A 17,614-nucleotide genomic window follows, 5' to 3' on the forward strand; every position below is an offset into this window, starting at 1 on the left:
GGGGGCCCCCAAGCAGCAAGCCCTGAGGAAGAACAGCAGCTCGGCAGCCAGGGGCCAGCCCGGCCCTCGCAGCTCGGCCTTGGTGTCCTGTTGACCACGAACAATTCCACGGTACATCAGCATCAGGCAAGGCCACGCTGTGACCATGCTGGCAAATCACGACCCCCCAGGAGCCACAGCTGAGCGCAGGCAAGCATGAACCCGCACGATGCCCACACCGCCTTCTCCTGGCTGGGCTGTGCTTGCCGCCCCTTTGCCAACGACAGCTTCAGCTTGGGCCTAGCCTTCCCTCCTTCTGGATCACATTGACTAATCACAGACTTAGCCCGGCTTCCCAACAGTATCCAGCATGGTGCAGAGCCCCGCTTCCCCAGACCCTCCCTCACATCCCCTAACTCTCAGGAAGCCCCTTTTCATGCCCTCTGAGACACAGTTCCCATGGGGTCCGTCCCCCTCACTGCCATGAGTAATAAACCCAACTATTAACTAGGGGTGAGCTCCTAGTGGCCCTCTCCTGCAGGGCATTGGCAGATGGGTTCTGTCAAATACCCCCACCGCCTAACTCTGCCGAAGTCGAAGGCAGGGGGTCGTCACCTCCCTTTTGCCCCAGAGGCAACCAGACTTGCCCAAGTTCACAGCATAGGGTGAATATATCATTTATCATCCAAGTGGGATGACTTCGATAGTGAAAGGGTGCACTAAGAGTCAGTGAGCAAGGACAGTGGGCATGAACCAGGACTGTCCAGGGCAGACCAGGCGTACGGGCTCCCCATCATGCTGCAGGATGTGGGGGGAGCCAGGACTGGCAAAGCCTGAATCTTGCCATCTCTCTCTGCCGCCCCGAGCGCCCCCACCCCTGTCTCGTGCCACTCCCTAGGACAGGGTGAGCCTCTCTGCTGGCGGGCTTGCAGCTCGGGGCTCTGGGTTCTCTGGTGAGGTCTGGGGAATGCGCTGCAGTTGTGATTCAGGGGTGCCGGGCCACCCCTGAGCTTCTGTACCACACAGCTGTCCCGCGTGGTCATGCCCCGTGCTTGGCATTCGCTTTCCAGAGAGTGCCCACAGTGCCTGCCAGGCACGATGCCCTATTTAGCGTGCCCGGGGGGGAACGGGTGGTTTCACATAAAAGAATTTGCAGGTGAAAGTGACCCCTTTAAACACTGAAAACTTTATTTTAGCTGTTTGCCCAGACGGCCCTTCTGATGCAGGTCACCTGCACCCCTGCCTTAGTAAGCAGGGTGCAGGAACATGGGACACCTTGCTGTGTCTGCTGTCTCGGGGCCATTAGCGGCACCACGTTACAGCAGAGGGCATGCGCCTGGGGGCACCCCTCACTAAAGAGGCTTTCCTACTGGAGGTAGTAATGACCCAGAATGAAAGAGGAGTGTGTTTCCAGGGGTGTGCACTTCATTTTTTTTTTTAATTTTTCTTTTAAGATTTTACTTGTTTATTTTATTGGTGGGGGGGAGGGCAGAGAGAGTCTTGAGCAGACTCTGTGCTGAGTGTGGAGCCTGATGCAGGGCTTGGTCTCATGACCCTGAGACCAGGGCCTGAGCCGAAACCAAGCATTGGAGGCTTAACCAACGGCGCCACCCAGGCAGCCAGGGGCGTGCACTTCTGACTCAGCACAGGGGGCAGCCCCTGCCGTCGGCTGAGATCCGCACCCCACACCCAGAGGCCTGGCCTCGATGAAGGCCTCCTCCTCCCAGTGGGCCCGGGGGCAAGTTCTGCGTGCGCAGACCTGGTGGGAGGTGTGCTGCCGCCCCTTTCTCTAAAGCCCCTGCCGTCCACGCTGGGGTGCGCCGGCGCCTTGCACAGATCAGCCCGATCCAAGCATGGCACCGTGGAGCCGCGGTACAGTGCTATCTTCAGGGCCTGCTCAGGCAGCCTGAGCCATCTGTCCCTGCATTCGATGGGCCAGGTGGTTATGTGGTTGTCACTCCGCCGTCTCTGAACGCTACTGTCCATTTCTAACTGCTCTGCTCCCTCCTCGGTTTGCACTCTGCATTCCGTCCCTAACTTACAAGGCACCAAGCTCAGTAGATGGTAAGCTCTTGGAGGGCAAGAACCTTATCAGTTCACGTCTCTCTCCCCCTAAAAGTCCCAGCTTAGTGTGCAGCACACAGTAGTGCTCAGTAAACACCACCCGAATCAAACTGAATCAAGCCAGGAGGCTTCATTTCACCCCCCATCCTCAGCCAATGCAGATGTGTTCTGCAGGGAAGGGGGCCTCTCTGCGGGCTTTCTGCCTGCCTTTGTGACTCGGGTGCATGCCCTTCGGAGGTTTGACTGCCTGAGGGTAAAGAGCCTGGGAGTCTAAGAGTTAGGGGGTGGGGGCATCATCTGCAAAAGGCTCTGGTCAGTTTTGTCAGCCTTCGATGACCACTGATCTGAGCACAGGAGCTACGGAGGTGAGCAGAGCAGAGGTCTAGCCTTGAGCAGGTGGTCACGCTCCAGCAATCAACGTACAAGGCCCGAAGGTGGCATAGAGGAGCCAGAAGGAACTTGTTCCGGGAGGTGGTGACATCAGGCAAAGCTTTCAGAGGAGGAGCATCTGTGCTGGGGTTTGAAGGATGAGCGTGAATTTGCCAGACAGACAAAGAAGCAAAGTGCATGCTGCTGGAGGGGTCAGCCTGGGACGGGCTTAGGGGAGCGGGAGGGAGAGCAGAGGTTGTGGCACGGGGCTGACCAGGGAGAAAGTCGGGAGGGCCGCAGAGGTGAGGCATGGAAGGTTTTGGATCTGGGGTGATGGGAGCCACAGGAGGGATGTGGGCAGGATGGACGTGCTTAGCTCTGAGTGAAGACGGATCCCACCATCCACCTGGGTGTGGGGCAGGGGAGGGAACATCGGGGCAGGGCGGGCAACAAGACTCCATAGGACCGGGAACCCTGAGAGGCCTTCACAGAGGACCAGACGGTAGCACCAAGGATGGTCTTGCTCAGAGGCCCGCTTCGTGGGGAGGCAGAAGAGGCTCTCGAGGGCCCCAGCGGCTGCAGTTCTTCTCAGTGAATCCTATTTTACCTTCAACACTTCCCCAAAGAAAGTGAACAGTGGGAGAGCCCGGACAGCAAGCACCCCATCCCTAGGCACCGCCTTGAGCACTGCAAGTGGTCTCGGGCCCGCTGTCTGGCATGAACCTCCACATAACCCCATTGCGCAGACAGGGGATACTGAGGCCCTGTGAGGTCGCATGCGGGTTAGCAGTGGTGCAGGGCTAGAACCCAGGGAGCAGATGCATCTCAGGCCTGGGCATCGGGCTCAAAGCCCAGTTCCTTGTCCGGGAGGGGGTCCCCAGGGCTGTCCGGCAGCCCATAGTACAAGTCTTCCTCCTCCCGCTCTGACTGCTCTGAACCTGGGTCTGAAGCCTTCTCTTCCTCCTCTTTCATCCCCCGGGATGGCTGCCAGTAGCTGGACAGGGCAGTGTCCCGCCGCTGGCCCCCTGGAGACGCACCCTCTGCCGTGGGGGTGTCGATCAGGGCAAAGTCGTGGAAGCGGTCCAGCTGGCACTTGCAGGCCCGGGGCTCCCGAGGCGGGCAGTGAGGCTCCTCCCCCTCCGGTGGAGAGGGGTTGGGGCTGCTGCCCTCATCGGAGCCCACGTCCAGGTCATCTTGGAAGGAAGCCAAGGGTGCAGGTCCCTGGGGACAGGCCTGGAGGCTGCAGGAACAAAAGCCCAGAGAGCCAGGATTGCCCTGAGTCAGACTGCCCAGGTCCAAATTTCAGCCACTAGCTGCAAGGCCCAGTGGTAGGTGAGTTCACCTGTCTGGGCCTCAGTTTCCTCCCCTACAAAGTGGGGGAACATCATCGTACTCACTCCTATGGTTGTCTCCAAGGATTACAGCACATAGCGTGTGCCAAGCCCTTTGCACAATGCCTGGCACACAGTAGGTGCTCAAGCAATGGGCATTATGTTATGATCCAAACCAGGTTCTTCCCCTGCCTCTTTGGCCACTCAGGGGTCTCCTGTGGGCCCTCAGCCCCCCCCACAAAAGGTGTCACCTTCTGCTCCCTCGTCCACCTCCCCCATCGGACTGGGAGCTCCTGCAGGGTGGGGGCCATTGAGGTCTGGCAGGGAGTAGGTGCCCAGCATTCTTGGTGGGGTGAGTGAGTAAATGGATGAATGAGGAACCTAGTTCATTACCAGCCAGGGACAGGGTGGGCGCGAGTGACCTGCCAGACGTCACAGAGCACATCAGCGACAGAGTCCAGATTTGAACTCACTGTCCCAGTTCTCACAACAGCCCTCTGAGGCAGGAGTGATTGTTCCCACATGGGGAAACTGAGGCTCAGGAGGATAAGAACCTTGCCAAGGCTACACAGCAGAGGAGCTGGGATTCGAACCCAGGCCTGGCCAACTAAGCCAGACTCGTGCGTCTGCTCTACCTACTGCCTCTCAGGGCCTCCCCACCCCCGTGCCCTCACTACTCCCAAACGTCCCCAATTGACCCTGAGTGGCCCACAGCCCTGCCTGCTTCACGCCAGAACTGGGTAGCACCCCCGCCCCTGCACTCTGAGCACTCACCCAGGCCTGCTTGGAGTTGGGTTGCTTTCTCCCTCGTCCTCATCTGAGGCCCTGTGGATGACCACCGCAGCCTCCATCCAGCCCTGAGCATCATGGGGGCCACCTTCTCCTCCATCACTGGCTCCCAGCTGTGGCTGTCCCAGCTGGGGGGCCAGCAGCGGGCAAGGGTCCTCACAGTAGCCCATGACCTTCATCTGGATGTGGCTGAAGTCGGGCAGGCTCTGGTCATAGGCGGCCTCCTCCCACAGCCTGACGTATGGGGGCTGGGGGCTGGGCAGGGCACAGCAGAGAGCAGAGAAAAACAGGCAGGTGAGTCCACCTAGCAGGCCTCACAGGAGGAGACAGCGGTGTTGTCCCCCTGCCCCCCACCCTCCTGCTCTGGACATCTGGTCTCCCCTGATCTCAAGCCTTTGGGGGATGTAACTGTACCCAGTTCATGCATGGGGAAACTGAGGCCCAACAAAGAGTGGCAGAGCTTAGACTCTCAGACCAGTCACCTCTCCTCTCACTCCACGTCTCCAAAGTTAACCCCAGGAGTCCACTTGTGAAATGCAGGCCAGTTCGCCTTGACTGAGAGTGTGCTGTGTTACAGACGGTGAGCTAAAAGTCCATGCCTACCATCGCATTGATTCTGCACCATAAAGCAGAGTGCTCGTGCCCGGAGTTCGGATGAGGACACAGCAGCACTATCCCAGTTACTGAGTGCTCCTTGCCTGCCAGGCTGCGTCAGGCGCCTCATCAGATCCCCACGGTAACTGGGAGACTTGGGCTGGCTTGCCCTGCGTGCCTCAGACACCAGGTGGCAGTGCTGGGGCTCCAGCCGTCCCCTTCTCTTTGCTCTCTATAGCCCCTCCGGGAAGTGAGGTGCAGGGACTAGACCCCTTGCCCAAGATCACACAGGAGGAGCCCGGAGCTTAGCTCCGTGCAGTCCTATGCCCACCCAGGGGCTAGCCACCTCATTTCCCTGGGGACATGTGGTCACTCTGTATGCCAGGAACAGAAAATATCATCACTGCCTCCTTCCCCAAGCAAAGTAGAGAATTCCAGAACCCTGGCCACAGACCCTGGACCTGCAGCCCGGCCTTCTGAGCAGAGTCACAGCCTCCAGGCGTGGAGAGGGCAGTTGGTCCCACTCCCATCCAGGGCTAGAGTGCTCGCTGCTGTGTCCTGGTGAGCCAGGCCTGGCACCTCCAGGGAGGCAGGTCTGGTCTGGTCCGTCATTGACTCCCTGTGAGGTTTGAGGCCCATGAATTTACTTTTTTTGTTGGTTTGCTTGTTTGTTTTAGAGAGAGAGAAAGACAGAGATGGGGAGGGGCAGAGGGAGAGGGAGAGAGGGAGAGAGAATCCCAAGCAGGCTCCAAGCCCAGTGCGGAGCCGGATGTGGGGCTGGATCTCACGACCCTGAGATCGTGACCTGAGCCGAAATCAAGAGTCAGACGCTTAACTGACTGAGCCACCCAGGTGCCCTGTGATTATACTTCTTGAGCCTCAGTTTCCTCCTCGGTGTAAAGGGCCTGACACCCCCCACTTCACAGGGCTCCTATGAGGACTGAAGGAAGTAATGAGGCAAACTGCCCGCTTGGATCTCAGGCTGATAGGAAGCACGTCTTACTAACGGTGACACTGTTCTTAGTGCTTTGCTTATATTAACTCCCTCAGCCCCCCCGAAGCCCTAGGAGAAAGGTGTGATCAGTGCCCCTATTTTATAGGTGGGGCAAGAGAGGCGAGTTGCGTTCCCCAAATCCCACAGCCTGTAAGTGGAGAGCCGCAGGGCTGTGCTTGGCCATCAACATGCCCCTTGTTCGCCATGGGAGCCGTCAAAGCTGTTTGGGATCTGCGGCCACACCGGTTTTTGATTTTGGTCTGCCACGAACTCACTCTAAGACAGGACAAAGTCCCTCATCTTTAAAATGGGGATAATAATGCCTACCTCGTAGAACTGAGAGTTTGAAACAATCCTGATTTCCAATAGCATGCTCTCATTAAGTGAGGAGGCAAGGCAGAGAGCTGGAGCCAGCGGAGGAGACCACCCCCACCCCTCCCACCCGACTCCATCACCCTCTGCTGGAAGAGGAGATGGCCTGAGGGGCTCCCCCGGCTCCACCCCCGCCCTGGAGAGCCTGGCCCCTACCTCTTCATCTCAGCAGCAAGCCCATTCTCCAGCAGGCCCAGCGCCTTTGGGGCTAGGATGCCTTGGAAGTCAGAGTCAGCAGGTATGAAGGTGATCTGCAGGGCAAGGAAAGAAGGCTTCTTTGTGGCTCCCACCCCCATCCTGACCCAGAGGGCCTCCCTTTGTGACAGCAGAGGGATCTGCTCAGGGCCCAGCACCAGTGGGTGGATGCACCTCTGGGCTCTTGTTCCCACCTGGCTCTTCATTCACCCAAAAGACATTTATTGAGCACCAGCTGTGTGCCAGGCAGTCTTCCAGACACTGGGGGCAACAATGAGCAAACAAAACAAACATCCCTGCCCCCGAGGAGGTGGTATTTTGTCATTTCCCAGGGTCCTGGTCCAGTGCCCAGAATGTGCCTGGCACGGAATAGGGGCTTCATCCATATCTGGTGAGTGAGTGTCAGGCTGTGGTGGGGGACAGGGAAGTGAACGGCTGAAATTGCACCCCCCAGTCCCTGTACTAGAACTTTCAGGGATCAGGGGGTCTCTGCAGGTGCAGCACATGGGGCGGGGACCTGGTGGCAGAGGGAAGGCAGGTCATAAAGGAGGCCGTGGGATGAGACAGAAGGAGTGCTGCTCTTGGGGTCCAGGAGACTAGGGAAGATTCCTTCATTGGGCAGGTCATCTCTCCTCTCGGGGCCTCTGTGTGCCTCTCTGTAAAAGGGGCTAGCCTCAAAGAGAGATTTGCGGCATTGTTCATAACAGCCAAAAAGCGGAAACAACCCAAGTGTCCAACAACAGCTGAAGAGTTAAACAAAATGTGGCACATACATGCAGTGGACCATTACTTGGCCTTAGAAAGGAGGGCAGCTCTGACACATGCCACAACATGAATGAGCCTTGAAGAAATAAGCTAACAACAAAAAGAAATATTCTGTAGGAGTCCACTTACATGAGGTACCCACAATAGTCAAGTTCATAGAGAGTAGAACGGTGGTTGCCACAGACTGGAGGGAGGGGGGTGGGTAGTTATTCTTTAATGGGTATAAAATTTCAGTTTGGCAAGATGGAAAGACTTCTGGAGATCAGTTGCACAACAGGGTGCATTTAATTAACACTACTGAACTGTAGGGGCACCCCTCTGGCTCAGCTGGTGGAGCATGTGACTCCTGATCTGGGAGTTGTGGGTTTGAGCCTCACATTAGGTGTAGAGATTACTAAAAAATAAATATATATATATATATATTTAAAAGAACAGTACTGAACTGTACACTTAAAAATGATAAGACGGTAAATTTTATGTTATGGGTATTTTACCACAATTTTTTTAAATGAGGCCAGCAATACCTGTCTCCTGGGGTTGTTGTGAGGATCCCAGGAGATACTGTATAAGGAAGCCCCCAGCACAATGCTGGGCACATGGTAGCTGCTCAGTAAACCAGAGTTCGATGCTACTGAAGATGAAGTTATCTGACCTCTCTGAGTCTTGCTCTCCTCAACTGAAAATTTGTTCAACAAATATGTGACAAGACCCCACTGTGTTATACCAGGGTCAAAAATAGCAGCCCCTTTTATCTCTTCCTACAGAGCATGATGAGTAAAAGACACTTGTCTGCACCAGAAAAGCTCCATCCTGCTGGGAGGAAGGGAATGATGGATGGAGGGGCTCTTAGAACTCCTATGAGGAGTAAGCCTCTCTCAAATGTCTAGAAATAAGGCAGGGATCTTGGTATCTTCCACACCCACCAAGGATACCCTGCACTTGCCAGCTGGCTCTGTACTTCTTAGAAGCTGCCCCTTCCTCTGCCTCATTACCTCATGGCCCAGTCACCACCTTCTCCCCTTTCTCCTCCTCACCATCATCATCATTATCACTATGCCCACAACCACCACCACCACCATCACTGTTATCACCATTACTACAACCATCACCATCACCACCGCCACCGTCATCATCTCCATCAACATCATCATCCTATCATCACCATCACCATCACCATCATCAGCTCCATCAACATTATCACCATTACTATAACCGTCACCATCATCACCACCACTGCCACCATCATCTCCATCAACATCATCATATCATCATCATTATCACCATCATCACCATCACCACTACCATCACCATTATCACCATTACTACAACCATCACCATCACCACCGCCACCGTCATCATCTCCATCAACATCATCATCCTATCATTACCATCACCATCACCATCATCAGCTCCATCAACATCATCATCCTGTCATTACCATCACCATCACCATCATCAGCTCCATCAACATTATCACCATTACTATAACCGTCACCATCATCACCACCACTGCCACCATCATCTCCATCAACATCATCATACCATCATCATTATCACCATCACCACCACCACCACCACCATCATCATCTCCATCAACATCATCATCCTATCATTACCATCACTATCACCATCATCATCTCCATCAACATTATCATCGTATCATCATCATCACCATCACCATCATCTCCATCAACACCATTATATCATCATCACCATCACCACCATCACCAGCATCACCATCACCACTATCATCATCACTATTGCCATCATCATCACCAAATACATCATCGGCATTATCACCGCACTGAAAAGCCTGAGGGAGAAGGAAAGGCTGGAGCATGTTAGAACACAAGTCCTTTCAAGAGAGGGGGACAGAGTTGAAACTGACGAGGGGATACCAGACTGTGAAGACCCCGAACATCAGACTAAGGAGTTCAGTCTTTACCCAGAAGCAGTGGGAGCCCTGGAGGAGTTCTCAGGAGGAGAGTACCCAGACAGATTTGTGTGTAGTCAGAGCACCGAACAGTCCCCAAAGGGAGGGAGCAGAGGGAGTGAGGGATACCCATGGAGAAGACAGATCCATCAACCACCAATCAGGGGCCTGGTACTGGATTCCAGTGGAGTAGGCAGGAGAGGGGTCTAGGGGAACTGTGGGTAGAAACAGAAGCCAGACAGGGAGAGGCCCTGCTCTCTCTGCCAACCCTTCCCTTCTCCCAGCAACCCTGCCCCATCCCAGCCAATGGACACAGCATCCCTGCCTGGCTCATCTTCCAGCTTTGCCCCAATTCCTCCTCCTCTCTCATGCCTGAGGTCCAGCTGATCACCACATCTGACCAAGTCTACTTCAGAAATTCAATGAGATAAGCTCAGCAGAAGCTCAGTCCTATATCCAGCCACAGCAGGGACGGAACATATGATGAATGAGCAATGTCTTCTCGGTTCCTGCAGCCTTGGGTTCAAATGCTGCCTTGGTCCAGGGCCCCATCATCTCTCACCTGGCCCCGTGAAGGAGCCTCCCCCTCTGGCCTGGTTACCCCCAAACCTTCCTCTTCTCAGATGTCAGCCTGATAACTTTCCTGAACTGCAAAGCTAATCATGTCCTTCTCTTGTCTCATCAACTGAAGGGTAAGGTCCACATTCTTTAGCACAGCATCCCAGGCCCTGCGGAGCTGAGCCCACTCTGTCTCCACCTTCCTTCCAGCCCCCACGTGCAGCAGCCGTGTCGACCCACTCTCCTTGCTGTTACCTCCTTCTTTTGATCGTGCTGTTCCTTCTTCTTAGAAAGTCTTTCCCCATCTTCTCTGCTTGGCGAACTTCTACTTAGCCTACAAAGGCCAGCTCATCTTCTCCGCGAAGCCTACTCCCTCCCCATCAGGCAGAACACTGTCTCCCCAACAAGATTCCCAGTCCCTCAAAGACAGGGACAGCTCAATTCATGTTATTCTTCTATCTTAATTGGCTGATTCCATTCCCTTATAGTTATATTTCTTTCAATCCAGAAAATTCCCATTTGGGGGGCACTGGGGGGGGGATGGGCACCAGCACCTGTTGAGGGCCAGGCACTGAGACAATGTGGGAGACAGGGCTCCTCGCTCCAGCACACCTCACGGGTCCACAACATGCTTTCCCTCCTTGCTTGCGTCTCTGAGACACACACCCACACAGACCCACACCAGCGCTCACACCCCTGCACACACATACGGAGACCTGCCCAACGCCACAAACACCAGCCCTGAGGACAATGTGTGTGACACCGGCCCCCCACAGACGAGACCCCACTGGTTCCCCACACCAGGCCGTGCAAGGCTCTGCCAAGGTCAGCGAAGAGGGGCAGAGGGAGGAGGGATTTAAAGCTGGGCCTGGGACACGAAAGTGAGCGCTGTTTCTCCCCTGCCTTGCTGCCCCCCCAGCACCTGAACACGTGAATCTATCAACAGTTACTCATTAATACCCAGTAGGACTCCCTCTCCCTCTCTCCCTCACCCGCCACTGCCACCGGGTCCCTCTGCACCCCCCGCCCCCTCCAGAGCCACCTCTGGTAAGGGGGGAGAGGACAAGAAGTCACGGCCCTCCACAGCCCTGCTGTCCCCTTGCCGGGCCCCAGGATCCTGCCTCCTCACCGGGAGGGTGACAACAGAGGTGGCGACGCAGGTGGCTTGGGCCCCAGGGGCCTCTTCTCGCCATGACCCGCGCTCAGGACATTGCACAGACAGAGGCTAGTTGACTGTAAACCGCTCGGGAAATGGCTACAAACCAGTCCAGACTGCCCCGGCACCGAACGCCCTGACAGCCCAGGGCTGGCCCATGGAAGGGGGCAGGGCTGGGGAGAGCCGGGCCCAGGCCCCCAGGAGCTTCCTCCCTCCTCTCCGGAACCCCTGAACCCAGCCGCCCAGGTGGGAGGTAGGAGGGGGCTGCAGGTCACGGGGGCTGCCCGGGGTCTGGAGCCCTACATCCCTACACGTCAGGACCCACAGGGCCCTTCGATGCACCCACTCTCCCACCCCTCTTCCTGACACACACTTCGTACAAATGAGGAAACAGTCTCAGAGAGGGAAGGCACTTGACCGACGTCTTCCGGGCAGTTAGAGACAGAGCCCAAGTTCTCTCCTTGTCTCCCTGGGTCTGTCTGACCAGCTGTGTGACCTTGGAAAAGTCACTCATCCTCTCTGGGCCATGAAGGATTACAACACCTGACATGGTACAGGCATTGTTGGGAGAACCGGTAACAGTGAGACTGGAAGCCCTTCTCCTAAATACAGCACCCTACCGTTTACAAAACACATCTTCTCTGATCTTCACAGTAACTCGGGGGGGCTGGGAGAAATAGGAGCTTGGGGCCCATTTTACAGATGAAAGAAACCAAGGTTCAGAAAGACAAAGGTCACAGAGTTTGAGACAGAGCTGGAACTAGAAATCAGGCTCCCAAACCAGTGCTCTTCTCATCACTAAGTCACTCAGAAGGCTAGGAATACATTAAACAGAAGAACGGAGCGCTGCCCCACCTATGCGGGCAAGGTGGCGGCTGACCCTCCTCGGAACTCTCAGCAGCTCTGGGACACAGGGCAAGCCCTCCGAGGGGGAGGCTTGTGCTTTAAGTCACATGAAGCTGAGCTGCAACCCCAACTCTGACACTTGGGAGCTGTGGGACCTCACCTTTCTGAGCCTAGTGTTTCTCCACTGTGAAATGAACTACAGATGGTACCAGAAAGTTCTGGGTGAGGATGAACTACATACTCCGTGAAAGCAGGAGTGCCTGGCAGGCAGCAAACACTCCTTAGCTGTGGTTTCAAGCACATGATTATGTGTTGGGCTTCCCTGCGTCTCCCTCATGGTCAGGGCTCCAGACCCAGGGGGCTTCTGATCAGTCCTTATGATGAGGGAGAGATGGATGGAGGGACAGAGGGAGGGAGGCCTGGAGGGACGGAGGGAGGGATGGAGGGAGGGCTGCTCATGAGGGCAAAGGTAAGAAAAGAGAGTAGAAGAGGGGAGGATGGAAAGACCAGTGAAAGATGGGGGATTAGACCCAGAATAGGACCCTCCTGGGCCCGGGCCTGCAGCCCACCCGAGGCCGCCACCACCTACCTTGGGGTAGCACTGGCACATGCTCCAGATGACGCCCCCGATCACCATGACGCAGCCCATGGCGTAGAAGGTGCCGTAGACCTGGGGCCGGTCGTGGCTCATGAGGAACGTGCCGAGGGCCAGCAGGAAGAGCCCCAGCACAATGAAGCCGATGCGGAAGGTCTTCTCGTCGGCCATGGCTGCCTGGCCGGGCCTGGGGGTGAGGGTGGCTGGCGAACCCGTGTGGATGCCTGCACACGCTCACACAGAGAAGGATGAGGCTCAGGGATCGCTGCAGATCGGGGCTTCCAGTTGAAGGCAGGCGCTCCCTCCAGGGTCAGCGGCAGTTGGGGGCACCATTCACCAGGCTGGAGGAGCTACGCTTCGGTGGCCCTGTGCCACACACCCCCACCTTCGCTCCCTCTCACCTTCCCTCTGGGCCCAGCCGGAGCGTGCGTGCGTGTGTGTGTGTGTGTGTGTGTGTGTGTGAATCTGAATGAGGGAAAACATGAGGGAAGGAGGGAGAGGGGGAGGTTTCAGGGGCTGGGCCCCAGCCAAGGCTTTGACATCACCTCATTTGCCTGTGTGGGGCCGAGCTGGGTTGGACAGGTGGCCCCGTGCCGTCCGACCAGGGAAGCAGGGTACAATGCCACAGCCAAAAGACATTAGAATGCCGCTGGAAGGTTCCAGGATCCCATGGGCCAGTGTTTGAGGATCCTGAAGCACTCTGGACTCTTCAAGGTCGTGGGCCCATCTGGGATTAAGGAGTAATAGCTCCTATTTATTGGACAGTGGCTGCAGGCATGACACTGTTGTCCATGTGGTACAGGTATTAACTCAACGAAGGGAACCCCGTGAGGCAACTACTACTATCTCCACTTTACAGAGGAGGATGGGGCGGGGTAAAGTGCCCAAGGTCATATAGGTGGAAATGGCAGAGCCCCTGGAAGTGGAACCCAGAGACCGTTCGCCTAGCCACCATGTGATACTGCCTCACTGTGGATCAAGATTAAAAGTGCGGGCCCTGGTGGCCAGGGCGTGGGTTCTGGCTCCTCTGCCGAGGGGCAGCATACTCTTGATGAAATTCTCTCTCTGTGCCTCCGTTTTCCTCCCCTGTACAATGGGGCTAATAACCGCACCTCCCAGGACCAGAGCTGTCTCCAGGCCTGGCCTCCCTGGGTTCCTCTTTCCGTTCTCATACTCTGTGCTCCCCCAGACCAGCTCCCAATGAGCTGCCCCCTAGAAAGTCTGTGTGTGTTGATGCCCCTGTGGGGTGTGAATGACTGACAGGGAGTCCTCAGCCTCCTAACCTCAGAAGATGCCTTCACCCTAAGAATGGCATTCTAAGGTTGGAGTTTCAGTCCTGAGGACGGGCTGATGGGAAAAATCAGATTCCTTTACAGGATTATGGGAAAATGAAGGCCATGGGGCTCTCTAAAGGAAGATGGTAACTTTATAGTTTTTACAGGGTTAAATTGTCACCGTGGGACCTGGCGTCCAGACTTAGTAGGTTTTGGGGGGTTTCTGTTTGTTGTCACTACCTTCTACCTCCTCCCCAGCATGAGCTGTGCTTGTCCCAGGCACCACACCTATGTTCACACCCTCTGCCTGGTGTTCCTGCCCACAGACACTTTCTCCAGCGGCGGTTTCTCCTTCACCAGCCGTCAGATCCAGCCGGGCTGCACTCTACAGTTTGCAGGGGAGGGGGGTGGGGTCCCCTGTAACAGCTCAGGAGACCCTCACAGTGAGAAGTTGCTAAGGGGTCAGGAAGGGCTGGGAGTCACCTGGTCACATCCAGGTTTGACTCCCCAGGTGAATTTGGGCTGGTGGCTCCACTCTGGGCTTGAGACTTGTCACCTCTGCCTTGAAAGTGGTATTAGGCCACATCCTAGGTACTGTGCTGGGAAGTGACCTAATGGAGGAACAGGTACCTTGTGACCTGATTATCAACATGGCTGGACCCTCCAGGGCAACACGATTATCATCATCTTATGGAGGCTCGGGGAAAGGAAGCGAGAGCTCCTTTTCTGCCCCGCCCAGAAAAGGAGACCGAGGCCCACAGGGGCCTCAGCCCGCGCTGTGGGGTCCTCGCGCAGCGGTGGAGAGCGAGTGGAATGTGCGCGGTCCCAGTCCAGCGGGAGCCTCTCGCGCCCCCTGGTGGCCGTCGTAGCACGCGCTCTGCAGAGCACTCGCACGCCGGTTCAATCAGGCGTCTCTGCCCCTGTCCGCGCGTATCGTGCCCATTTCACAGGAGAAGAAACGGAGCCTGGGAAGTGACAGGGACTGGCCAGTACCTCCCCAAACCGAGTCGGTGGCTAAACGAGGACCAAGACCCATGCAGCCCCAGCCCCGATGTAGATAGATTTGGTCCTTAGCCCTTCCAGAGAGGCCTCCCAGTCACCCGAGCATTTTCCTCCGCGTCCCACCTTTTATTTCCTCTGCACGACCCAGCCTCGGTTCCCCCTTTTCTCTCCTCTTAAAAAAAGGGGAGTGACAGAGCGTAAGAAGCTCTGGGACAAGTAGGTGCTCCGTAGAATGGGTCTAATGTAACCTCCTCCACAAAGCCGCGGTGACGGTGACAGGGGAACGTGTGTGTCCAGCTCCCCGTGCTCCCAGCGGCTCCCCTCCCGCCTGCCTGCGGCCTTTCCCTCCCAGCCAGGCGGGCGTCAGTGGCAGGAGCGGGTCAGGGGTCTCGTTTTCCAGCAGAGGGCGCGCTAACCGCTCTTTTCTTCCTATGGGATAGATTCAGGATCCGCGCAAGAACCTCAGAGGCAGAGAGGGGAAAGATCACACCCATTTGACAGATGCAGAAACTGAGGCTCGTGGAGGCAAAGTGAGCTACCCAAGGTCGCAAAACCTGTAAATAGCAGAGCCGGGAATTCAAACCAGGTCCCCAATCAGTCTCTTGTTGAGCACCGACTACATGCCGGACACCCTGAAGTGTGAGGCACTCTGATAAATACAGGGTTTCAGAGAGTGATGGCACTTGGTCCCACTTTCTGGGGCACTGTAAGGTTCTGAGACGTGGGTGAGGTCCAACACATGCACAGAGCAGAAAGAGGGCTAGTGGGTGGGGGGATGGGAGGAAGGACAGATTCATAGAAGGGACCCAGATCCCTCTCAAGGGGTCCTTGAGAGGTCATTTGGAGTTCTGTCAGGGCAGAAAAAAAATTCAGACAGTGATCAGCAAGTGCAAAGGCCCAAGGGTAAGTAATGGCTGGAGCTAAAACTCTAAATGCCATGCACACCTTCGCCCCTATGCTGCCCTACCCTGCATACTCCTCCCCTACCTCCTCAGACCTGCCCCTCCCATGTCACCTCGATCCTTCCAGCATTATTCAGGCCATCACCTGGATATCCTGGCCAGTGTCCTTACCTCCTCTTCATACCATATCCTGTTGGCTCTACCTCTGAACCTCTAATCCAATACTTCTCACCCCCAACTTCTGCCCATCACTCTGGTCCCAGCCCCCATCATCTGTCTCCCTGAATGCTCTCTGCTTCTACCCTTGCCCCCTGCAGTCTCTTTTCAACCCAGATTCCAGGTCAGACCATGTCACTGCTCTGCTCAGAACCCTGGAAGGGCACCCAGAGACCTCAAAACAGCCTCCCAGGTCCTAGATAATGTGCCCTTGCCGCACACCCCATCCCCCCCAGCCCATCTCCCGCCCTGCCCCCTCTCACTCTACTCCGGCCCCCTGGCTCCGAGCTCTTCTCAGAACACAAGGCACCCCAAGGCCTTTGCACCTGCTTTTCCTTCTACCCGGAAAACTCTTCCTCCAGACATTTGCCTGCCCCCCTCCCTCTCCTCCTTCAAGCTTTTGTCCAAAGGTCATCTTCAGGTTGAGGCCTCCCTGCTCTGACGTCTAAAACTGCGGTACCCCTCCCCGCCCCGGGGTTCCCTGTCGTCCTTTCCAATTGATTTTTCTCCGTAGTACGCATCCCCATCTGTCATGCTAAATACATTATTTATTTGTCTCTTGTCTGTCTCCCACTATTGCCGGCCGGGGACTTTGTTTTGTTCACTGTTGTAACCCCAGGGGCTAGAAGGGGTAGGCTCTTGATTGATATTGGGGAATGGAGGGATGGACTGAAGTTCCAGAAGAGACGGAGGCCAGAGAGAGAAGCACAGGCAAGTTTGATTGAAGCCACCGGCTCTGGCGTTATTCTCTGTGATTTTACCCCTCTGAGGCTCAGTTTCCTCACCTGGTAAATGGGAACACCACCTGTAGCAGAGCATCCTGACAGCGTGAAACAACACAGAGGCTTGCCCGGGCGTACTGTCGGCCCTCAGGGAATGCCACCCTTATCCAGCTGACTGAGCCCCAGGACTTTGAATCTCTGCTTGCTGTGTGACCCTGGGAATGTTACCTCACCTCCCTGAGCTGACTTTCTCATCTGTGAATGGGGTGAGGTGGAAGTGAGGGATGCAGAATGTAGCTGGGCAGAGAATAGACATTTCTGCCATTTTGGAAAGTAAGGCTAGGTAATGAGCTCCTTGTCACAGGAGGTATGGGAGCAGAGGCCAAATTTGCCCTCGGTGGAGGGGGGTGACTAACAAAATCGGACATCGCTGAGTACTCATAGACACCTGCCACTGGGCGAAGATGTGCATTTATCATTTGAAGCATTAGGACTGCGCCCGCAGGGCCCATGTGAGCTCACAACACCAGCTGCTATCACCTCATGCAGTCCTCACAACTCAGCTCCTCGGGTAGGGGCTGGGGCCTTTGTCACTCCTGATTCCCCTTTTACACCTGCAGAAGCCAAGGCAGAGAGGCAAAGTCCCTTGTTCAAGGTCACTCAACTGGTACGGGGTGGACGCATGCCCAGGTGGTCTGAATTCAGAGCCCACATCCTTCCAATTCTAAACTCAGTGTGCGACCTCGGGCCCATCCTGCCCCTGCCCCTGGGCCCCCACCTTCTCATCTGGACAACAGAGTCCCCCAGCTGACAGCCAGCACTAACGGCCAGCCGTCTGAGTGCACCATCTTGGACATTCTGGCCCAGCTGGGCCCCTCAGGGCTGCAGCCCCACCATCGCGGACTACGGAAGAGCCACCTGGCCAGACCCAGGCAGCGCCTAGCGTCAAGAGAGAGAA

At 56.0% G+C, this 17,614-nt stretch overlaps 1 protein-coding gene across 1 annotated transcript; it reads right to left on the reverse strand.

The window, feature by feature from the left end:
• Window positions 1-2,884: 2,884 nt before the first annotated feature.
• BSND (barttin CLCNK type accessory subunit beta) lies at window positions 2,885-12,711 on the reverse strand. The gene is made up of 4 exons (XM_025871862.2): window positions 12,535-12,711; window positions 6,649-6,743; window positions 4,518-4,787; window positions 2,885-3,652 (listed from the first exon to the last, which is right to left on the reverse strand). The coding sequence occupies exons 1-4, from the start codon at window positions 12,709-12,711 to the stop codon at window positions 3,238-3,240; spliced, it is 957 nt and encodes a 318-aa protein (XP_025727647.1). The 3' UTR covers window positions 2,885-3,237.
• Between the last annotated feature and the right edge of the window lie 4,903 nt (window positions 12,712-17,614).

The sequence above is a fragment of the Callorhinus ursinus genome, unplaced genomic scaffold (genome assembly GCF_003265705.2).
Source record: "Callorhinus ursinus isolate GAN/ISIS: 27379988/994484 unplaced genomic scaffold, GSC_fseal_2.0 scaffold9, whole genome shotgun sequence".
NCBI classification, from domain to species: Eukaryota; Metazoa; Chordata; class Mammalia; order Carnivora; family Otariidae; genus Callorhinus; species Callorhinus ursinus.